Genomic DNA, 25,714 nt, shown 5'->3' with positions numbered 1-25,714 from the left:
TGATTCCCTGTCATGAACAATACTCTCCTAAGACATCTCTGGGTATCTAAGTCTGCCCTATGTTCAGGACTGATCAATCCTTTAAGTACTCTTTCACACTTAGTCCAACCTGTGCTGATGTCTCCCTTCAGGGAGTAGCAACCACCTTGCAGTCACTCTTATGTGTGTAATCACACACTGCCTTTCATTACTTATTTATTAATGGATATTGGTCTTTTCTCCAGAAGGAGAGTACAGTCATATCAATGGCAAAGAATAGCTTTTATTTGCTTCATCTTCACAATGGCTATGATAATCACCCGTTAATAAATTCTCTTGGAACAGCAAATTCCAATATATTTCAATACTACCAGTCATAGGTCGCCTATAAAAAAGTTTCTTTTTTTCCATTATTGCTTTTTCTCCAGTTTCTTTTTTTAAACACCTGTTCAGTCATTCAAAAACTATCAACCATGATAATGAACTAAACTTCATATATCACTTGGGGATATTATTTGGACATTTCTGTTTATAATCTATTCCTGAAAACTCTTCCTTCTATTTTTTAGGTTTCCATTATTAGTTCTTTATTTCTACCTTACCATTCCTTTTTAAGTTGTGCCTCAGTTGTATTGTCTTGAGTCCTTAAAATATGACATTAGCCCTGGCCAGGCCAGTTGACTCAGCTGGTTGGAGAGTTGTCTTGAACTCTAAAAGGTTGCAGATCTGATCCCCAGTTGGGGTGAATATGGGAGGCAATTGATCATTGTTTTTCTCTAACATTGATGTTGACCTAAGCTAAGAGATATGAGTGATGCTTTTAAATGAATCATCTTATTAGCAAAATCCTCCACCCTTCCAATTTTTTGTTTGAACCACAAAATGCCATGCAGTTACAGGACCATTTACCTACTATTAAAATAGCGAATGTGTTATTTCTCTGTGATGACTACTGCAGGGTCTGATAGATAGACAACTTGATATGTTTCTAATCAATACCTGGCTATTGACCGCCCAAAGGGAGAAGCACTATATCAGGATTGTGAGAGAAAGAAAGTTGACATCCTCTTGCCAAACTGAAAAGTGAACTAAAGACATGATTAGGAGCCCACACATTGAAAGGGGTTAGCAGAGGCTGAGAAATGGTGAAGAGACCATGAAAGGTACACATGTGAAAGTCATCAGACATAGCTATTGAGAAGATGAAGGAAACTCCCACTCAGTAGGAGGCACACAGATAATAAATAAGTACTTGTATCATATATTGAGTCTACTTACTATGAGACTAATAATGCAATACATAGTCATTGACCCCACATATGCTTTCAAAAGGTACTTGTTGAATGATAAAATAAATTTCTGTGGAAACAATCTTATTCCTATTGTACATGTCATCTGAAAACAAACAAACAAACAAAAAACTACTTCATCTGGAACTCACCATGATGGTCAATAATTTCCACTTCAAACAGAGAAGGTAAAAGAAGATGTCAGAAAATATTGACTAGAGCATAAACTGTACCAAGGCTTTAAGAAAGCAAGTTAGCAATATGACTTAAGATCCTTAAAACTATTCATAATTTTGATTCAATAATGTGATTTTTAAGGCTAGGTCAATAGGACTTATGGGGTTAAAAAATAAGCAAAAGATGCTGATTGGACATGTTGGCTATAACAACATATATTTGGAAAAAAACACCAGGACTCTCCTGTCAAAAAGGAAAATATTAAAATGGTTAAATAAAAACAAAAGTGTCATTAAATAGACTATTTATTATATAATCATTAAAGTGGTATTCATAGATATTTGAATAGCATGTGAAAAGCTTTGGTCATAATAGAAAGTGAACTAAGATTTCCTCTAGGAAAAAGTGCTTTATAGGGATCCCATTTGGGCTTCAGGAATAAATGAATAAGGCTATTCATTTTTCCTGTCTTGAATCAGGAAAACATCTGCCTTGTCCCCAAACAACACATATGTCCTACCATCAGGTCTTCGCTCTTGAAAGTCTTTCTGTTTTTAATAGGCTTTCCTATTCCTTATATCTGTTCTAATTTTAGCTTTCTTCAAGTCCTATTTCATCTTACTTACTTTGGTGATAATTTTGTGATTATCCTAGAACACAAACTTTCTCACCATCCTGTCTTCTATAACTGCATTTTCAATTAGGGTATCATAATATCATAGTGTGTCTATAACAAAATGAAGAATGTCATGAATACACCAACACTACGTTCAGGTAAAGTGGTTTGTAAATGTCTTGTTTGAGAAAGGATAACAGATATAGGGGCTAAGTCTCTGACATCTACAGCAGATTCTCTCCATTTGAGTCACCACTCCAGCACTTACTAGCTATGTGGTCTTGAGGAAGTTATGAATCCTATATGGGACTCAATGTGCTTATCTACAAAATAAAGATGATAGCAATACCCATCTCATTTTAATCATTGTTGTAGACTGATCTGTGCATTAAGCCCCCATAATCAAAAACATCTTTCTTTAAATCTTAACTTGGATTTCTAATTATGTGGACAATACACCATGACCAAGATATATCTTGAATATGTAGAAGTTTGGCTTTAAATACACAACTGCTAAAGTTTCACACTGTATAAAACTAATAATCATGGTAAATATGTCTGGTGGTCTCAAGGCCCTGAACATCGCTTGGGTTGCTAAGGTTTGATTTGAACTGCAAACTTTGTTTTACCTTTACTTACTGTTCTGGAGAATACAATACAACTTAGATAGGATAATTTCTAACAAAAACCAGCTAACGACATGATATAATAATGTTCAGTGAAAAACTCATGGGATAAGCAATGATTTCATGTTTTCTCCTCACAAGAGGAAGCTGCCACAGATTGGACAGGAATTGCTCACACATTCATCACCTCCTTCTTAAAGAGGTGATTTTGAACAAGGTATTTGAAAAGTAACCTAACTTGCATACCCAAGTTTTTTATGTGTCACCAGCTAAAGAGAAAAGAAAATTGAAATATGATAATGATATATCTACTTTCCACCTCAAATCGCTGGTGTCAAAATGCTCAGAATTCTCATTTTGTCATTTCTCAGATAGTCCATTGGACCCTTCTTCCCTTCACCCAGACACACAAGAGCTACACAGAAAAAAAAAGGGACAACTGTAATAGCATAATCAATAAACTATACTTAAAAAAAGAAGGACATTAATTCTATCTGTTCTAAGTCATCCCTATTAGTTTACATTTACTGGAAAGAACCAATAATGTAAAAAATAAAACTAACCCTAAGGAGCTCAGAAGGGCAAAAGACTGAGAGAACACTCAAGAAATTACCAGTTTTAGAGATTCTGAAGAGCTTACATTTACCGTTCTGATTGTCAATGATTTCTTCGAGAAAAGATACCCCAACACACCAAGAACATTGCCATTTCCACAAGAGCAGGATCTTGAACTTGCTTGTTCTATTGTCATGTGAGGGTATCCTGTGTGTTGTCTTTTTCATTTTAGCAGTTTGCATCTCTGTTGTCCCAAGTGTGAGACACGTGCTTGTTAAAGGCATGAAAGCATAGCTTGATTCACTCAATTTACAAAACGACTCAAAATAATGGTCATTATCCAGTTGGTGGTGGTGGGAGTAGTTAGAGGAAGGACAGATTCTTAAATTTCACAGGCATCCAAAGTGTACTTGTTGAACCTCATAGTTACACAAGTGATTCTCCTTTGTCCTGGCTGGTTTCCAGAAGGAAGCAAAGGGTTTCTTATTGTCACAGCCCATAGTGTAAGCATGGAACAACTTCACAGGAAGGGGAAAGAGAAGGTTGTATACAGGTGGTATTGATAAGCTTAGTGTGTTGACTCTTCAGCTCATCAGCTTGACAATGTTCATTTAACTACTAGCCCATCACCTCCATCAATTTTATTTTTTAAAGCTAAAAATATACTATTTTAAACTGTTGGATGAAAAAAAAAGTAGAAGAGCATTGATAGAGATGAAATCCTTGAAATATTGTTAAATTTCTTTAGAAAAATTGAAAGAAATAAGATTTTAAAACTCATAGAAATGATGTCATTAAATTTGTCCCCAAATTAGGTAGCTTTGACTTAAATCTTCTTCAGGGTTCTCTTGTCTCACTGTTAAATTGAAGGCCATTCTGGTTGCCTCTGAGCTTCTTATAAGAGCAGTGGCATTACAGTCTGGATAGTCCCATATACAGGGTGCAGCAAAAGTAGGTTTACATTTGTGAACACACAAATCACAATTTATTCTTGTACTATTATTGATTAGACTATTATTTTTCCCATAGAACAACTGTAAACTTACTTTGCTCCACCCTGTATGTCCTACAATGTTTTTTCTTTTTCTTCTGTACAAGTATATGTTATTTTTGTCTATTTAGGGATAATATTTCTTGAACCAGACTCAACACTTATAGATTGGTATTTATTGGAAAGCTTAAACAAAAACATGAAATTTTAGCATTTAAAGATCCAACAAAATTTATTAGTTTTCTTTCATAGGGTCTGTGCAGAAATGAAGCTTGGAGGAATGAAATTATGTAGTCATTCAAGTGCAAGAGCTAGGTAAAATTTAAATCCACTTTCTCTCCATCTAGTGTTCTTTTTGCTGTTCCAAATTTCTAATAGAAAATTTTAAATAAGGTATTTTTATTATAGAGCAAGACAATATTTTCCATTTCCCTAGGAAACTAAGACCAATAATAAAATCATCCCATGATGACCATTTTGCTATTTCTTCTCTGATGTGATTTGGATTCTCTGTAGGCATTGTTGGTGAATACTACATTCCAAGGTAGAGAAGAGGGCCCAGAGTGGCTGAGAGGTTTTCCAAGGATGAGAAACCTTGACTTTGCTCATCTAGTATGAGTCTTACTTCAGCCCAGCTGACATCTACTACTCCCTTTCTATATCTCTGAGCATCATTCCCACAAGTAGCAGAAACTTGAAACTGCTGAAGTGCTCTGGACCACTCTGGCCTTGGTGTGGCTTTTACATTTTTCTAAAAGGTCCTTCCCCCATTCCTCTAACTTCTACAATTTAAATTTTCATATTTTTCATGAAACAAACCATAACCAATGCTGGCACCTTCCAATTATGTCTTTCTGAACATAGTTTGTCATTCAATTCTCTAAATGTCAAGCCTTCTTTATGTTATCAGGAATTTTTTCCTTTCATTTTTTTATTCAGATGTAATTGACATATAACATTATACGGGTTGGGGAAAAAGTAGGTTTACAGTTGTGAATATGCAAAACATAGTTTATTCATTTTTTAAGCATTTTTTATTGTTATTCTTTACAGTTGTCCCAACTTTTCCCCTTTGCCCTCCTCTGCCCATCTTAACCCCTACACCCACAGGCAATTCCCACACTGTTGTCCATGCCCATGGGTCATTCATACATGCTTTTTTCTAGACCCTTCCCTTTCTTTCCAACATTATCCACCTCACCCTTCCTCTCTGGTCAATTTCGTTCTGTTCCATGGTTCCATGTCTGTGGTTCTATTTTGTTCATTAGTTTATTTTGTTCATTAGCTTCCTCTTATAGATGAGATCAAATCTTATTTGTCTTTTACTGTCTGACTTATTTCACCTTGCAAAATATTCTCCAGTTCCATCCATGCTGTCATAAAAGGTAGAAGTTCCTTCTTTCCTTTTTCTGTGTAGTATTCCCTTGTGTAAGTGCACCAAAGTTTTTTGATCTACTCATTTATTGATGGGCACTTAGGCTGTTTCCAGCCCTTGGCTATTGTAAATAGTGCCACTATGAACATAGAGGTAAATATGTTTTTTTAAATTGGTGATTCAGGATTCTTAGGGTATATTCCCAGCAGCAAAATCACTGGGTCAAAAGGCAGTTCCACTTTTAGGTTTTTAAGTAAATTCTATACTGTTTTCCACAGTGGCTACAGCCCCAGGATGACTATAAAACTATAGAAATCAGGGCTGATGGTATACATTTATTTTTATTCCTCATACCTCATTCTTTGCAAGCTCTAGCCTTTCTTGTTTCCTGCTTCCTCTCCTGAACTTTTCTTCATGGTCAGCACAATCCAGCCACATGAAAACTACTTGCAGATTCAGTTTTCTTTTTCTTGTTTTTTCTAACATACTCCCACCAAAAATTCAGCCCAAGTTTTGTATTTGAAGCCTCCCAATCACTGACATACGGACATCAGTACTTATTGTCAATACGTTGATTCTGCTGTTTCAGGTCTCATGATAAGATGGCACTTCTTTCTCTTTTGAATTTCGGTGTGCCCATGTGAATGTGAGTGGAAGTAATGTTTGCCACTTATATGTGCTTCCTTCTTGATGCCATGGCAACCTCCCAGATGATGGAGTCTCTTTTCGCAACCCAGAATGAAGGCAGTGTGAAAGGGGGACATTTGCCAATGTGCTATGAGTATGGCACATAGCAATAGCACAACTGCTGGTGACTTAGGCCACTGAGATGTAAGGTTGTTTATCACAGCATAATTCAGCCCATCAAGACAATGCAGTTGACTTAATACCTTGCCTCTGTGCACCTATAATGCCTTGTCTTGCCTCTACCTCAATATTTCCAATTTCCTGTCTGTCTTCCTTGCAGACATATATCCCATGAAAATATGGCTTATATCCAGGTATCCTCCATGCCCACCATAGTGTTTTGCATATTGTATCATCTCAAGAATACATGGTGAATGAATGAATAAAAAGTGCCCACCCCATGCTGACTACATCTTGAAGGTAATGCTGGTATTCCTGGATTTTGTACATTCTCTGTGGATAAACCATAAATCTACTCACAGTGATGGCAGGTGGTGCCAATGTAACCGGTGTCACTGCAGTTACAATAGAAGGTAGTCCAGGACTGGGAACAGCTTCCTCCGTGTTCACAATAGCTTGGCAAACACCTGATAGGAGATAAAGCAAAGCAATCAAAATAAACCAAATCATTTGAAATAAAGAGGAAATCAAAGATGTCATATCCAGCTACACGAATTAATAGTGTAAATCGGTCTCCTATACTTCTCTATACTTATACCTTTCTATACCTATACTTCTCTATACCTAAAACAGACTTCAATACCATCAAAATAATATGATATATCATAAGAGGTTGGTCCAATTACTTGACAATGAAGACTCCAAGGTGATTTAGGCAATCAAGTTAAGGATTTCAACAAGGGGGCAAAAATCTCATGAACTTGAGGTTAATATTAAGGGGCCAGAATCTGTAAGCTCTTTAAATTTTCATAGAGCAAAATGTACAAAGATTGTAATTATATACTTCAGAAAGGTTTTACATGTTTAATGCTTATTTTTATTTATTTATTTTATAGATAGAGAGGAAGAGAAGGGGGGAAGGGAGAGAGAGAGATGTGCTCACTCTTCCACATATTTACATAATAATTGGTTGATTTTTTAAAATAAATCCTCACCCAAGGAATATTTATTGATTTCAGAGATAGAAGAAGGAGGGAGGGTGGGAGAGGGAGTTGGGGAAGAGAGAGAGAGAGGATCAAACCCGCAACCTAGGTATGTGCCCTGTCCAGGGATTGAATACACAGCCTTTTGGTGCATGGAAGAACATTCCAACCAACCAAGCTACCTGACCAGGGCTGGTTGATTCTTGTATGTGCCAGTTGATTCTTGTATGTGCCCCAACTGGGAATCATATCCTCAATCTTGGCCTATCAGGATGATGTTCTAACCAACTGAACTGTCCTGCCGGGTCTTGAGTTTTACATTTTTATTTTTTATTTATTATTTTAAGAAAAAACTAAACACACTTCTTTATTGTATCACAAATATGTGAATATGTAAATATGCATCCTAAATGTTCAGTGTCAAACTTATTTGGCTTTGGGATCTTTTTTGAGCAATATCTTATGAAACCAGAATTTTGGGATTCTCCCTGGCAAGCACTATTCCAGAGAAATACTGATTATCTGTCTGGAAGACTTGGCATGTCTGTATTTTCTGAAGATAAAAATGTACTGGCGTCACTGTGAAATGAAATTAATCATTAAAGTCTAAGTAACTCAATCAACTTCTATATGAAATTTAACCTGTAAACTTTCCTTCATCAAAGATTTAGTACAAAAACACTGAGTGGTAACATCTGAATGCATTTACATAGTTTGTGGAGTTGATATATTTTCCCTTTGTTTTTATTGTTGACACTAATACAGATGTCCCTATTTTCCACCTTTTTCCTTGCCTCTCCCATTCCCCTCACCCCTTCCCTCAGGTTGTCACCAGACACTGTTGTCTGTATCTATGCATTATGCACATATGTTCTTTGGCTAAAGGGGAAAGGTGCAGAAAATTGTGGTCACTGTCCCCATGTCTCTCTTTTAGAGGATGGCCAGAAATTTACTTTAAATTGCTATTTTTAAAAGGCAACATGAAATTTTAAAAAATGTACTTGGTCATTTAACATGCAAAAAAATTACATCAGTTTTAAAAGTACCAATACCACCCTTAAAACAAGGGTTTTACTACTTATACTGAAAACAGTATAGCTATTCTAAAATGTATTTTCATTATATACATTAAGAACTCTGAACATTAATATAATTTGACCTAGCAATTACACTTAAATAGCTATCTTAAGGATAATTTAAAAATATGGAAAGTATGCATGCTAATTATCATTATTCATGGCAATTTCATGATGAGTCAAGATAACTGTTCAAGTTCAGAAAATTTCTTCAGAGTTACTTTCATGTTCCACATGAAACTAAAGCACTATCATAAAGCTACTACAAATGATGTTCACAAATGGGGTTATAATGGACTGGTACTGGATTATGTAGAAACTCAAGAAGCAAAACATGACCATGACAAAATAAGACAAAAAATTTATGTTGCAAAAATGATAGGGAAACAAATGTTAAGTGTCCTTTGTTCTAATGGGAGTGAAGGCAATGTTCCTTTTTTTTTTGCTGGACAGAAATCATGAATTTTAGGATCACATATTTCTAAATATGAATTCCACCTCAGCCATTTGCTACATGGTGTCTTTGGGTAATTTTCTTCACCTTTTACAATACATGAATTAAAATCTTGATACTGTAAGCCCTGTTACTGCTAAGAGATATGCTGGCAAGTGCTCAATATTTATAATGAATAAAATTAACAGTAAAAACAATGATAAATACTGAAATCTTGAAATCCATCTTTACAGGAAAAAAAATCCATGAATTTAAGAGGAGAGAAGATGTAAGCTATGAAGTTATAAAAGTGTATAATACTGTAAAATCATTTATTGTGGAGCCACTGAGAGTGTGATTTCCTTAAATGTATTATATAGGTAAGAAACCTTCCAGCAATGATTGTTTCAGAAACTAATATTCCTGCATATGTTCAGACATATTATTAGACATTTTCTGCTCAGCACAGCAAACATTCAATTGTGCTGACAATGTTTATGTTTGGGAAGACCTTATTGGCAACTCCTCTATGACTTAAAGAACAGGGAAAAAATAGGTTCCAGTAATTTTGCTGTGGAACATGTTCACAAAAAACAACCAATAAATAAATAAACCAAAAATTGGTCTCTATCCTACTCCAAATATTAACCTTCTTCTTGGTTTTTACCCCCAGCTCATGGTCTTGGTGGAAAGGAAAATAATAAGCTTGTTAATCAGATGAGCCACAGTCCCCACCACCCATTAATATTGTGCTGTGGGAAGTTACATAAATTTGAAGCATTATCGTCCTCATTTACACATCCCAAGCTCTGATGGAGAGTCTTGGAGTTAGCTTGTGAATAAATGCTCACCTGTTCCACACCTTATTTTCTTTTGCATTCCACATCTCCTTACTCCTAAATATTTCTTCTCTTGCAGTGCATTTTTCTCCATAGTTTCTTTTCTGAAGCTGTGAAGTTTTTACATGACCTCTTCATACTCTATCCCACCCATCCTACCTCACTCCTCCAATCCAAACACACAAACACACACAGATTCCATGACTGGCAAATAATAGTATCATTGCACACTTGCTTCCTCGACAAAAGGTAAATTGCTTTAAAGATGGAAAGCTGAGCAAAGCCAGTCAGGTCAGTAGGTTCTTATCCTACAATTCTTTTGGTTTTGGTATGAAGAAAGTTCAGATGAGCCTCTTCTTGGGGGTTGACACTATACAGGAGAAAACTCAGTGACAATGTTTTCAGCCATGAGAAGAAAGTTTGTCTTCATTGAATGTGTGTGTGTATGTGTATGGAGAAAGAGTGAGAGAGAGCGAGCTTAGGTGCAGCCAGCAGGCGGAAAGAATGAAATGGAGAGAATCCTAACAGTATTTGTATGGCTGGTTCCTGTTGTTCCCAAGACTTGGCTGAACTCCTGAACTCTGTGAGGGCTGGTTGTTTAATCTATATTAGATTCTATGAGATACCACAAGATATTTCCAGGAGAATGCCCATTTTGTTCAGGCAAGTTCAAGTTGGAATTCTGTTATTTTCATCTAACAGAATCTTAACATTTGGCAAATCAGCATTCTACAAACAAACAAACAAAAGAAAGAAATAGAAACACCTTCTCCTTACAATCTATAGTTAAAGTATTTTAAAACTCATAATTGCCAAATTCAGATGGGCATGCAGGATGAGGAATCTTGGGGAAATGTAAGAATATATGACACTTTGAGCACATCTTTAATAAGCCTCACACAGACCTTTGTGTTGAAATGTTAATAAACTTAGTTTATTAATGAAAATATTGGCTAGAAATTCAGTTCATTAAGGTCACTCAAAAAAAAAGAAAACAATGTTTTATTTTAGTAGAGAAAATGAATACTTGGTTATGGGAAAACCTTACATGTCTAGGATGACAAAAAATTAATGAATACTTACAGGACTGCCTTGGGGTTGGTTCATTCTGGTTCAATAAACACTGTGATTAAAAGAACTCATCTGTAACATACACATTCAAAATAAAAGATGCATAATCCTAATTTGCTTATTTTAAAAGGGCAGGCTTATGAGTATAATTTCTATATTTTTAAGCAGTTCATTTCAGCTGGTGTTTTCTTTTTATCTCTACTTGATATAATCTGATCACTTAAGACATGAACCCAGAAAAAGACTAGTGTAGAGCTATCAAAGTGAAGACAGGGCATTAAGTTTAAGGGCTATCACTGTCTCATATTTAATTCAAATTGCTCAGAGATAATCACTTTGAGCACACACCTGTCTTCTAAAATCCTAAAAATGGATGGTGGAGGAGTAGGTAGAAGCTACACTAACCTCTTTCCAGGACCAATGTGGAACTATAACAAAATTGTAGAGAAATCAGGCTGAATAGCAAACCGAACACTAGCCAGAGAGAAGCTTTACCACAGGAAGACTGGTAGAGAGAACAGGGGAAGTGTGAGAGGGCTGTCCGGGCTCTCATGGGCAGCAGCTGCAGTTCCAGAGGGATGATATTTCAGTGGCTGGGCAGTTCTCCCTGAGAAGGATAGGGTCTAAACCCTAAACTAGGTTCCTCAGCCTACAGCACCAGAGATGTAAAGGAACACAGATAACATACAGCTGTGAAAAGCAGCAGAATTTTTGGCTTCCAGGGAGAGACAAGACAGCTAGAGACTCAGAGAGCCTCTTAAAGAGCCAACACACAAAATTTTGTTTGAAGCCACTTACCCTGGGCTCCAACAGAGGGAGGGCAAAGTGGACTAAAGACACCCAAGGACAGTCTGGGGTTGGTGGCTTCAGGGAGAGAACTGAAGAAACAGCTGCCAGAATTCCTGTGCTGAGTCATTTCCCATACTGCAGAAGCCATCTTTCTCAGGCAGAGCATTCCTCTCCATGTGGAATCAGCCTGAGAGGATGCAATAGCCCCACCCACAGGAAGTACCCAGTGGTGCTGAAGCCAGGCAGCTGATTAAAACTTAAGGCTACATCACAGATTAGGTTAACAACAAATGCAGAAAATACAAAGAAGAGGCCAAAATGTGAAGACAAAGATACAGACTACAAATGAAAGAACAAGAGAATTCTCCAGAACAAGAACTAGATGGAATGGAGGTCAGCAATTTATCAGAGAGTTTAGAAAAATGATTATAAAGATTAATAGTATAACAATAAAATGGCACTAAATACATATCTATCAGTAATCACCCTAAGTGTAAATGGCTTTAATACTCAGACCAAAAGACATACTGAATGGATAAGAAAACAAGACCCACACATATGATGCCTCCAAGAGAACCACCACAGATCGAAAGATACACAGAAACTAAAAGTAAAGGGATAAAAAAAGATATTTCATGCAAATGGAAAGGGGAAAAAAGCTGGGGTAGCAGTACTTATATCTAACAAAATAGACTGTAAAACAAAGGCTATAGTAAGAGACAGCAAAGGACACTACATAATAATAAAGGGACCATCCAACAAAACCATATAACACTAGTAAACATTTACACACCCAACATAGGAGCACCTAAATAAGTGAAGCAAGTCTTGATGGACATAATGGGCAAGACCTGCAGAAATGCAATCATAATTAGGGATATTAACACCCCATTGATTTCAATGGATAGATCTTCTAGACAGAAAATCAACAAAGAGATGGAAGTCTTAAATGACACATTAAATCAAAGGAATTTAATTAATATCTTCAGAGCATTTCATCCCAAAACAACAGAATATATATATTTTTCAAGTGCACATGGGATGTTTTCTAGGGTAGACCACATGTTAAGATACAAAACATCTCTCAATAAATTTAAGAAGATTGAAATTGTATGAAGCATCTTCTCTGAACACAGTGCTAGTTTCAAACTAGAAAACAATCACAAGAAGAACACTGCAAAACACACAAGAGATGGAAGCTAAATAACATGTTATTAAGCAATGAATGAGTCAACAGAAAGATTAAGGAAGAAAACATACAATACTTGGAAACAAATGAAAATGAGGGCACAACAATCCAAAATCTGGTGGACACTGGGAAAGCCATCCTAAGAGAAAAATTCATAGCATTACAGGACTATATCAAAAAAGAAAGAAAAGGAAGGAAGGAAGGTTGGTTGAAAGAAAGAGCTCAAATAAACAATCTAAATTCAAATTTAAAGGAACTTAACAAAGAACAACAACAACAACAAAAACAAAGGCCCAAAGTGAGTAGAAGGAAGGAAATAATAAAGACCATAGTAGAAATTAATGAAATAACATTTTAAAAACAGATACAAAACATCAAAGAATCCAAGAGCTGCTTCTTTGAAAAGATAAATGATAAACAAGATTGACAAAGTTTTATCCAGACTCATCAAGAAAAAAAGAGAAAGGACCCAAATAAATAGCATTAGAAATGAAAGAGGAGAAATAACAACTGACAGCAAAGAGATACAAAGGTTTGTAAGAAAATGTTATGAGCAACTATATGCCAACAAACTGGACAACCTGGATGAAATAGATAAATTCCTAGAAACATAGAGTATTCCAAAACTAAGTCAGGAAGAATCGGAGTATCTGAACACACAGATTACACCTAATGAAATTGTAGCAATAATCACAAAACTCTCAACAAACAAAAGCCCTGGATTGCGTGGCTTTACAGGTGAATTTTATCAAACATTCTGAGAGAACTAACACTTCTTGAACTATTTCATAAAATTCAAGAGGAGGAAAGGCTCTAAAACTCATTTTACATGGACAGCATTATCCTAGTTCCAATACCAGGTAAAGACACTACAAAGAAAAAAAAATATGTATATATATGGGCCAATATCCCTGGTGAACAGATGCATAAATCATCAACAAAATATTAGCAAACCAAATACAGCAATGCATCAAAAAGATTATACATCATGATCAAGTGGGATTTATTGTGGGAATGCAAAGTTGGTGCAATATTTACAAATAAATAAATGTGATAAGCAACATAAAAATGAAGGATAAAAACCATATAATTATATCAATAGATGCAGAAAAAGCATTTGATTAAATCCAGCTCCCATTTACACTAAAAACTCTTAGCAAAGTGGGAATAGAGGGAACATACCTAAACACAATAAAGACCATATATGACAAACCCAGTGCCAGCATCATACTCAATGGGCAAAAACTACAAGTGTTCCCTTTAAGGGCAGAAACAAGACAGGGATGTCTACTTTCACCTCCCTTATTCAACGTAGTACTGGAAGTCCTAGCCACAAAAATCAGACAATAAGAAGAAATAAAAGGCATCCAACTTGGAAAGGAAGAAGTAAAAGTGTCATTATTTGCAGATAACAAGATACTGCATATAGAGGTCCCTGCAGATTCCACCAAGAAACTACTAGAACTGATAAATTAATTCAGAAAAGTAGCAGGATACACAATTAATATCCAGAAATCAGTTTCATTTTTAAAAATATGTTATTTATTTATTTTTAGAGAGGGGGAAGGAAAGGAGAAAGATAGGGAGAGAAACATCAGTGTGTGGTTTCCTCTCTCACACCTCCTGGAGACCCGGCCCACAACCCAAGCATGTGCCCTGACTGGGAATCTAACTGGTGACCCTTTGGTTCATGGGCCCTTGCTCAATCCACTGAGTTACATCAGCCAGGGCCAGTTTCTTTTTTATACACCAATAGCAAACTAAGAGAGAAATTAAGAAAAGCAATCACATTCACAATTGCTACAAATAGAATAAAGTGTGTAGAAATAAACCTAACCAAGATTGTAGAAGACATGCACTTGGAAAATTATAATTTCTTTGCATTTATTTTTTTCTTTTGCATTTTCTTAAATTATTTATTTGAATTTTTATGTGCCAATAACAAACTAACAGAAAGAGAAATTAAGAAAACAATCCCATTCACAATTGCTTCAAAAATAATAAAATACCTAGGAATAAACCTAACCAATGATGTAAAAGACCAGTACTCAGAAAATTATAAGACACTGAAGAAAGAAATTAAAGAAGACACAAATGAGTGGAAGCACATACCATGTCCATGGATTGGAAGCAATAACATAATTAAATGTCCATACTACTCAAAGCAATCTATATATTCAATGCAATAACTATCAAGATTCCAATGACATATTTCTCAGAACTAGAACCAACATTTCAAAAATTTATATGGGACCACAGAAGGACCTGCATAGGAACAGCAATTCTGAGAAAGAAAAACAAAGTTGGAAGAATCACACTACCTAATATCAAGCTCTAGTATAAAGCCATAGTAATCAAAACAGAATGGTACTGGCATAAAAACAGACACATAGACCAATGGAAGAAAATAGAGAGCTCATAAATAAACCCACAACTTTATAGTCAATTAATATTCAAAAGGGGAAGCAAGCACATACAATGGGCTAAAGATACTCTATTCAGTAAATGGTGTTGGGAAAATTGGATGGATACGTGCAGAAAAATGAAACTAGACCATCTTCTTACACCACACACAAGAACAAATTCAAAATGGATCAAAGACTTAAATGTTAGACCCAAAACTATAAAAATCCTAGAAGAAAACAGGCAGCATAATCTCAGATATTGCTCATAGCAATATGTTATCTGATATGTCTCCTTAGGCAAGGGAAACAAAGGGAAAAATAAACAACTGGGACTACATCAAGTTAAAAAGGTTTTGCACAGCAACAGAAATCATCAACAAAATAAAAAGACAACCCACAGAATTAGAGAACATATTCACCAATCCATCTGATAAGGGGTTAATATCCAAAATTTAAAATGAACTTATAAAACTTAATATAAAAAACCAAACAACCCAATTAAAAAGTGGGCATTGGACCTGAGTAGACACTTCTCCAAAGGGTACATACACATGGCCAATAGACACATGAAAAGATGCTCAATGTTACTAATCATCAGGGAAGCGTAAATTAAAGCCACAATAAGATATCTCACACCTGTTAGAATGACTATCATCAATAAATCAACAAACAATTAATGCTGGCAAGGATGTGAAAAAATGGGAGCCCTTTGCACTGTTGGTGGGAATGCAGATTGGTTGAGCCACTGTGGAAAGCACTATGCAGATACCTCAAAAAATTAAAAATGGATCTGCCTTTTGACCCAGCAATCCCACTTCTAGGAATATATCCAAGGGTACCCAAAACACTAATTCAAAAGAACATAAGCATCCCTATGTTCACTACAGCATTATTTTCAATAGCCGAGCTGTGAAAATAGCCCAAGTGCCCATCAATAGATGAGTCAATGAAACAACTATGGGACATTTACATAATAGAATACTACTTGGCCATAAAAAGAAGAAAATTTTACCCTTTGCAACAGTATGGATGGATCTGGAGAATATTATGCTAAGTGAAATAAGCCAATCAGAGAAAGACAAATACCATATGACTTCACTCATATGTGGAATTTAATGAACAAACTGAACTATCAAGGAAAATGGAACAGACTCATAGATAGAGAGCAGGATGACAGCTAGTGAGGGTGGGGTTAAGGTGTAGAGTGACTGAGCAAAAAGGAAAAAAGCATTCATGGACATGGACAACAGTATGATGATTGGTGGGGATAGGGGCTTAAGGGGACTAAATGGCAATGGCAAAAATTCAATAAATATTGAAAGAAATAAATAAAAGATAAAATCTTGATAACATTTCATATGTAACTGGGTCTGAATAGTTGTGCCATCTTTTTGTGTCCAATGTTTAACAAAGAATAATTTTGGCATGAAAACTGTTTTCTTCACACTTCTCAGGAGCAATAACAAAATAGTAATGTGCATGTGTCAATGAAGACTTAGGGGGCAGGGCAGAAACACTGGAAGCTGCCCACCTCTTTATAAAAACAGAGTGTGCATTCTGAACAGAAATACATGAAAAAGTTGAAAAAAAGACAGAGAAAAGTTTGTAATGAAAGGGGAAAATCAATATAATGGAGACAAAAGTTATATACAAATTTCATATAAGAATTTATATTTCTGCCCCCCCCCAGTCAACATTTTTCCGAAAGAGAGAGACCTTTGATAGCTGGTGCTGTGGGAAGAAGAGTTCTCCACAGTGGTCCATGGACCTCATTAGTGCTTACCACTCAGCCTTCAAAGGTCTGTGGTTCTGGCTTTACTGTTGTTTTTGTGATGTGCTAGGTTATTCACTAGAAAATATGAAGAGATAAAATGCCTCTCTTTAAAGGTTGATGAACAACCAAGACACTCCTCAAAGAAAGAAAATGATTTTATAAGATCTGAGGAGATTGAGCCACTTGGAAGACTAGAGGCAAACATTTCTGATAATTTAAAGCTGAGTCCAGTTTCAAGCATCCTGGCAGGCACAGTTTTTCTCCTTTGGCATTTGGGATAACAGAAGGGCTCCTGAAGTTCCTCTTGAAAAAGATCAGAGTGGTCATTTCCCTCAGATAGCTTTAGCTGAGACCTAGCATAAACTTCCAGCTGAAGTCCTTAGAAAAGCAATAGTAAAGCAGTGAGATTCAAGATACTCCAGAGAAATGAAATTTGTCATTTTGTTTATAATTGAGAAAGTTTCAGAGAAGCAATGTAAATTTTTGCCTTTCCTTAAACAAAAATCAGATTATAGAGCAATAGTCATAGGAAATTTCACGACTTTATATGCCAAGTTTATATTTTGAGTTCAGTCTTCTCTCCTGAATTCCAGACTCATAAATTCATCTGCTTGCTTCACAACTCCACTTGAGTGTCTAAGAAATGTTTCTAAAATTTGTATGTCCAAATCTAAATTTGTGACCTCCTACTGTAACAGGGTAGGTCAGAGCATAGGTCTCTGGAAAGTAGGTGAACCCCACCGTCCCCCCAAATCTTGCAAAAAAGCAGTGAGGGGATGGGATAGAGTGCCACAGGACAGAAAGCAGAGGGTATGAGGCACATTGCATAACAAAGGCACATTAACAGCCCAAGACTTTCTGAAGGGAGGAGCTGGGGAAGAAGGCTGATGCCCAGGGCATATTGTGAATGTGACTGTGAAAAAGTGTTCTGGCACAGTGACTTAGCAGAGTGATTCATGACATAGCCAGGTGGGAAGCTCATTCAGTGCCTGTGTGAGCTGTGGGGGCTGGATGCCCACCCTGGATGCCTGTGCATGGCTGGGAACTTATTGCCCTGACTAAAGATGGCAGCCAAAAGAGGGTCAAATACACTGGGAAGCTGACAAAAAATGGTGGATACTAAAACACCATAGGAAGAGCCAGATGTTTGGCCACTCAGGAAGTTCTGAGCCATGCCTTTAAAATTGGAGGTTACAAAAAAAAAAACCCACAAGGGTCTGTCTGTGGGTCTGTCTGTATGGCTGGAGGTCTTGAGACCCACTGTAAATATCCTCAGCATCCCTCCAGCACAGAAGACAGTGACAGAGCTGAAAGCACTGCAGGGCACTTGCGTGGCCAAGAATAGAGACACACTGGTGAACTGATGGCTGGAGTAAAGGGAGGTCCAGAGGAGAGAAACTGACACGGTGAAGACTCAGACTGGTGCACACAGACTTGTGAGAGACACTTGGAGCTGAACTGTGACTGGGAATACTGAGCTGCAGACTTCTGCATTTCTAAAGGACAGTACTTTTGAATAGCAGGTTCTGTAACCAGTCTGGTTTAGCAGAGGGAGGCAGGACTACTTGCTTATGGGTGTTTTTAAAAGAAGCAGCATTTAATGACAGAGAGGCTCATGCTCATTCTCTCTCGCATGCATTCTGTCTCTCTCTCTCTCAAGTGCCTGGTACAGAGAAGTCACTCTCTTGGTATGGGACACCTTGGTACAGGACTTTGGAGCTTGATGCAAGCTCTCTCCCTCTGGTTTTCGGCATTTGAACATTCTGGGCCTCTGGTCCTGCTCCCCAGACAGAAACACTTGCGGGACCAGGCTATGTGGGGCCCACAGAGGCTTAGACCCCACAGAAGATGGAGTCCACTCCTGCAGTCAGGGTCCCATGCAGGTATGCATCCCTCCCTGGGCTCCAGCATCTGGGACATCATGATCTAGTATATAGCACAGCAAACATTTCCTAGACTGCTACATGAAGACAGAGAACAGTACACCCCAGATCTTGAAGGAGAGAGCTGCTTGTGAGAAGATGTTGACTGAAAACCACAATTGCACATTCCAGAGAGAACAGAGATCTGTTTGTATGACTGTCTTAAGGACAGATAAGGAAATGGGGAACTTCTGGGCAGGGTTTTGGCTTGCAGCCTTTTGGGGAGCAAGGGAAGTTCTGGGTCTCATGGGAGAAAAGGGCTCCAAGCAGGAATACACTCAGTCCCCCAAGTTTGGAACGTTGTTAATAAAAACCTGTTTTCCTCAAAACAAATTGTCAAGTCATATGTAAGGGTACCAAGCAGCAGAAACCCAGTTTGCATGGTTACACCATCTCACTCCTTACCCTCACCCTTTTCCGTTCGCAGGCCAGCGCTAGGTCCACTAAGCCATACCAGCCAGGGCAATCCTTTTCACCTATATCCTTCTTTCACTATCAGATGATAGCAACTTTATTTTTACCACTGTCTAGACCCCATAATTTGAAGCTCCTTCCCTTTCTTCACAGCCTGCATATGAGGTAGGAGCACATCCTCCTGGTTCTACCTTTAGAGATCTCCTGCATTTGACTACTTCTCATCACCTTTGGTGCTGAACACTCTGGTTTGAACCACCAGAATTTCTTACCTGAGAAACTGTAATTATCAGTTAACTGGTCGTACAATTTTCAAATTTAATCCCTTCAGTCAATCTCCAATGTAAGAGTAAGAGAGGTCCTTTCAACACTTAAGGCAGATCATATTGAAACCATTCAATGGCTTCCTGTGTTATTCAGGTGAAAATAACATCCTTAAAATAACCTCCAGTTCCTGCTTGATCTGTACCCCCTTTAATTCTCTGAACTCACCCTATTTTTCTCCTTCCTGTACATCTGCTCCAGCCATGTTGACCTCCATGCTGTCCCTAAAGCACACCGGACATGCTCCTTTCTCAGTCTTTTACTAAAGTTCCCTCAGCCTGTAATGCTCTGGCCCAGATGTCCACATGACCCACTGCTCACCTTGCTTCTTCTCAAGTGACACCTTCTCAAAGAGGCCAACCAATAGCAGGCTATTTTAGGTGGCAACTCTCCCCTACCTTATACATCCAACCCCTTTCTTATCCCTGACGTTTTTTGTCCTAGCACTTACTATATTCTAACACATCTATACTCTGCTTAAGCATTAAGTTCATGATTTGTTACCTGTCTCTTTACAAAAGAATGTAAGCTCCAAACCGGCACTGGTTGTTGTCTGCTTTGTTCATGGAATACCAATGTACTAAAAAGGTAGTAACTTGTTGTTGATAGAATGAATAAATGAATGAAAGAAAATATTTCTAGGGTGTAACAGCTACCTGAAGCTGCCTTCTTTCAGCTAAGCCTTTTCACTTAACCACAGTGTATCTGACCTTCATTCATTTACAATCATCTGCCTGCTGCTAAACAGTACAATAGAGCTGAATGTGGAAGAAGGGAGACAAAATCAGTGGAAGTAATTTTTTTTAATTGGTGAAGTAATAGTGAGACAAATAATAAGAACCTCTGTGCAGCCATAGGTGAGGATCAATTTAGAGAGGGGAGAGAGAACCAGATGAGGAGGTGGAGAAGATGAACACTATCAATGGGATCCTTTTTGGTGTCCTTCAAGGATGCTAATAAATGATGCAATTTCTTTTTAGATTACTTTGGTGGTTGTTGGGGCTGTCTTACTTGGCACTAACAACTTCATCTCCTAAGTACCTACAGTGATAATTGTCTCCAAGTTGGTCAGAAGCAGATCACTTTTGAATCATGTGACTTAGAACTCTTTTGAAGAAATATATAGCATTCCTGATAAGTCTGTGTTATCTTGGTTAGATTTTAAGAAGATAAAAAGTCTGTTTGGAAAATTCAAATGACATGTTTAGGTCACATTGGTCCTGTTGTCTATAACAGATATTCAAGTATGTATTGACTTTTGTGACTATTCTAAGTATGTTTAACTAAACATTCATTTCCTGGTTAGTCTCAAACAAAATATCACCACCATGAGACAATCCAGATTTGTCTTTCTTAAAGCCTTTCCTATACCCAAAATTTACAATGAACTTTGACACGTGCTCAAAATCACATCTGAGATGTTACTTTAAAGATATTATTTCCTTTTTTGTATAGATGAAGAATGTAAGAAAAGATGAGTGTAAATAACCTGTCCAAGCATATAGTCACAGAGCCAGGAACATGAGCCATGCCACCTGTCACTAAAGCCTATATCCTTAAGCACTGAGTAGTCCTCCTTTTCCATATGCCAGATGGTCCATCTCCTTAAAAGTAAACTTTAATTATGTATCTTAGGGCATACTTTCTTTAAAGGATGAGAGTGAGGGGAGAAGAGCTTCACATAGTTGCCCACTGATTCCAGAAATTCCTTAGAAAACTTGAGCTTTCAGTTTAGTTCTAAAGATACTTTTGGTGAGAAAAGAAAGTTAAAGTGGTTAATTTGGAATAAACAAACCCACACTGGAAAATAAGGTATATATTTATTATATCAGTAGCATAATAATACACAATTCATTCTATAAATTCTCTACAGTAGTGTAAAGCAGGAAAAGCATTTTAAATCCCTCTTCATTGCTAATTCATGAAAGCCTTAAAATAAGTACCTAAGAAGTAGTCCCTGTCACTACTCTGCTTTTGTTTTTATTTTACTTTTACAGATGACAGATATTTTTCCACATTTCCTAAGCCTGATTTAATGTAATTGCTTCTAGACTCTTCTTCCTTCTGGTAGAAGTCCTTATAGGTTATTACTTCAAGTAAAACAGTCATTTAACCTATTCAAAAATTGATGGCATTTTATTTAAAATAATCTTAACTAATGTGTAATCCTATAAATATAGAAAAATACAAAAGCCCATCAAGGTCTACTAAGCAAAATGGAAAGTACTATCAGGATCCATCTTTGTGTTTTGAATGCAGGGAAGTTATGGAGCCTTAACTGAGTATCACCATCAAGGACCATGCCTGTATCTTCACCATTTAGCATAGTAAATGTCTTCTTTAAGCATGATATTTTTAATCCCAGAAAAGTCTGAATTCAGTATCAAATGTGTAACATAATAAAAAAAACCTTACTATTAATATTTTGGGGGTGAATATGATACTGAAAGGAAAAAAAAAAATGGTCCCAAAGCTGATTTCAGTCAAAGCATCTGTATAATGTAACTTGAACTTTTGGGGAGAAGAAACTAGCATTTTTGACTTTGAAAAAATGTTTAATGATATTTATAATGGATTTTAATAGAATGAAGACCAATGTCAGTTGATTGTCAAACTTAGGAGGAATCTTACAGGACATTGAACAGTCTGTGTCAAGGAGTCTAATAATCATTAATTGACCTTTAATTGATTTACCCTTTATTCTAACAAGGAATCTCTAATTCTTCCTTCTTAAAAATTACATCTTATTCAGCAATTAATAATAATGAAACTTTACCATTGGCACCAGAATAGATGGACTTAGAGGGTAATATGCTAAGTGAAATAAGTCAGACAGACAAACAGAAGATATGATTTCACATATGTGTGGAATCTGAAAAAAATAATGAAACAGAAACAGACATAAATACAGAGAACAGACTGATGGTTGCAGAATAGCAGGGTGTCGGGAGATGTTGAAAAAGGGGAAGGGAGAGAAACAAGATGGTGGCGTAGGTAGACACACTGCGCCTCCTCGCACAACTAGAACTGACGGAAATCCAACGGCAAGGATGTCCGACACCAAGGAAATAAAAAATAAACATTCATCCAGACCGGTAGGAGGGGAGGAGATGGGCACTGGGGTGGAGAGGACTCGAGTTGCCATGGCAGGACCGAGACTGGCGAAGTGTGGGACCAATGGGGCAGGCAGTCCGACCAGTAGCAGACCCTATGGCCCCACATTCGCGCACAGATAAACCTAGAGGGCTGGACTCAGAGTGGCGGAGAACGGGGCAGGCAGAGCAGCTGGTAGCACCCCAAGGCCCCACACTCACACACAGATAAACCAGGACTAACAACGGGGAGCGAAGCAGACCTCGTAACCCAGGGCTCCAGCCCAGGGAAATAAAGCCTCAGACCACTGATTGAAAGTGCCCCGGGGGGTTGGGGCGGCAGCAGGAGAGACTCCCAGCCTCACAGCAGAGTTTGTTGGAGAGACCCACAGGGGCCTAGAGTGTGCACAAGCCCACCCACTCAGGAACCAGCACCAGAGGGAACCAATTTGATTGTGGGTGGCCGATGGAGTGGCTGAAATCCAGTGGAGAGTGGAGCAGGCACCATTGCTCCCTCTCAGCCCCTCCCCCATGTACAGCCTCACAGCACAGCAACCAGCTTTACCCCACTCTGGTGAACACCTAAGGCTCCACCCCTTTAAGTAACAGACAGGCCAAGACAAAAAAAAAAAAAAATGACCCAAATGACAGAACACTTCAAAGCTCCAGAAAAAATACAACTAAGCGAGGAAGACATAGCCAACCCATCGGATGCACAGTTCAAAACACTGGTTATTAAGACGCTCACAGAATTGGTTGAATTTGGTCGAAAACTAGATGAGAAAATGAAGCCTATGCTAAGAGAAACAAAGGAAAATGTACAGGGAACCAATAGTGATGCAAAGGAAACTGGGACTCAAATCAATCGTGTGGACCAGAAGAAAGAAAGAAACATCCAACCAGAAAAGAATGAAGAAACAAGAATTCGGAAAAATGAGGAGAGGCTTAGGAACCTCCAGGACATCTTGAAACGTTCCAACATCTGAATTATAGGGGTGCCAGAAGGAGAAGAGGAAGAACAAAAAATTGAAAACTTATTTGAACAAATAATGAAGGAGAACTTCCCTCATCTGGCAAAGGAAATAGACTTCCAGGAGGTCCAGGAAGCTCAGAGAGTCCCAAAGAAGTGGGACCCAAGGAGGAACACACCAAGGTACATCATAATTACATTACCCAAGATTACACAGAAGGAGAGAATCTTAGAAGCAGCAAGAGAAAAGGACACAGTTACCTACAAAGGAGTTCCCATAAGACTGTCAGCTGATTTCTGAAAAGAGACCTTACAGGCAAGAAGGGACTGGCAAGAAGTATTCCAAGTCATGAAAGGCAAGGACCTACATCCAAGATTACTGTATCCAGCAAAGCTATCATTTAGAATGAAAGGGCAGATAAAGTGTTTCTCAGATAAGGTCAAGTTAAAGAAGTTCATCATCACCAAGCCATTATTATATGAAATGTTAAAGGGACTTATCTAAGAAAAGAAGATAAAAATATGAACAGTAAAAATAACAGCAAACTCACAGTTATTAATGACCACACCTAAAACAAAAACAAGAGCAAACTAGGCAAACAACTAGAACAGGAACAGAACCATAGAGATGGAGATCACATGGAGCTTTGTCCATAGGGGGAGAGGGGGGGAAAGGTACAGAGAATAAGTAGCATAGATGATAGGTGGAAAATAGACAGGGGGAGAGTAAGAATAGTGTAGGAAATGTAGAAGCCAAAGAACTTACAAGTATGACCCATGGACATGAACTATAGGGGGAGAATGTGGGAGGGATAGGGTGGGCAGGATGGAGTTGAGTGAAGGGGTGGAAATGGGACAACTGTAATAGCATAAACAATAAACAGATAAAAAAAATGCCAAAAAGAAAAAGAAAAAAAAGAAAAAGGGGAAGGGGAATAAAAGGAACAAACTTTCTGTTATGAAATCAGTCATGGTGGTGTAATGGATGGCACAGGTAATATACTCAATAATATCATAATAACTTTACAAAGTGACAGATGGTTACTAGTCTTATTGCGGTGACCACATTGTAATGTATATGAATGTTGTACATATGAAACTAACATCATGTTGTCTATCAACTATACTTTAAAAAAAAGACATCTGCCAAGAATGGATCTTTCAATTGGCCTATATAGGTCTTTTTCCTTGTAGCAAGATTGTAATAAAACTGAAAAAAATCAATAATTCTATGGTATTTGTAATTTTTAATGTAATTTGACCTATTTGAGAATAAGTCTTATAAATTCCAATTTAAAAAGTATAAGATAACTAATTTAGACCTTAAACATCTCCTGTAGTAGAATGTCTCAGATAAATTATGTTCACTAAAGTTAAATGTTCAATTTCTGAATATTTAAGTTTTATAAATATTTGTGGTATTCTGTGTTATTAATGCAATGAATTGAACTACTTCAAAAGTAAATAAAACTTATAAATATAGTTTAAAACATTTGAAGGCATTTAAACAACTAAATCTACAAATGGAATTAAGCATGGTTTCAAAATCCTTTAGCCCAGATTACTAGTACTTGCTAGACTTATAAATAAATACAATATATAAGCTGAATTGAATTAAATAAAAAACAAATCTTTTGAAAAAGCAGATTTTTGAATTTGTAATTTTAAAAATCTTGTATTACTCTTTGAAACTAAAAGCAAACTTTCTGAATAAAAAAGACATCCTTTGTGGGTACCCCATTACCATCAACACTTGTTTTGGCTCATGATTAAGACCTTAAGCCCTGTATAACCCTGTTCTGAGCGTGCACTGCACTGTTCCACAGGCTCTGCATGAGGCCCCAGAGCTTTCCCCCTGGCAGTGACTTCCATTTATTAAACCTAAAGCTGCCAATGTTGTCACCAGTTCCTCTGCTTTTGTGTGTCCCTTTGTCACCTTAGTGGGTGCTTTTTGGTGAAAATAAAAGATTTTATTTTTAATCTGTTACCCAAATTCTCTTCCAAAATGTCCTAAACTT

The 25,714-nt window shown here is 37.3% G+C and overlaps 1 protein-coding gene across 3 annotated transcripts in view; it reads right to left on the bottom strand.

Annotated features, from left to right (window-relative positions):
- Positions 1-25,714, bottom strand: part of CNTNAP5 (contactin associated protein family member 5) — a 981,662-nt gene that overhangs the window by 363,027 nt on the left and 592,921 nt on the right. For all 3 annotated transcript variants that reach the window (XM_045203156.2, XM_053918555.1, XM_053918556.1), the window contains one exon: positions 6,776-6,882. In XM_045203156.2, the coding sequence (XP_045059091.2) occupies positions 6,776-6,882 (107 nt within the window). The remainder of the gene's footprint in view (positions 1-6,775; positions 6,883-25,714) is intronic.

This window comes from Desmodus rotundus, chromosome 2 (assembly GCF_022682495.2).
Source record: "Desmodus rotundus isolate HL8 chromosome 2, HLdesRot8A.1, whole genome shotgun sequence".
NCBI lineage: Eukaryota > Metazoa > Chordata > Mammalia > Chiroptera > Phyllostomidae > Desmodus > Desmodus rotundus.
The sequence above is the reverse complement of the archived record's forward strand: the minus strand, read 5'-3'. Positions and strand labels throughout refer to the sequence as shown.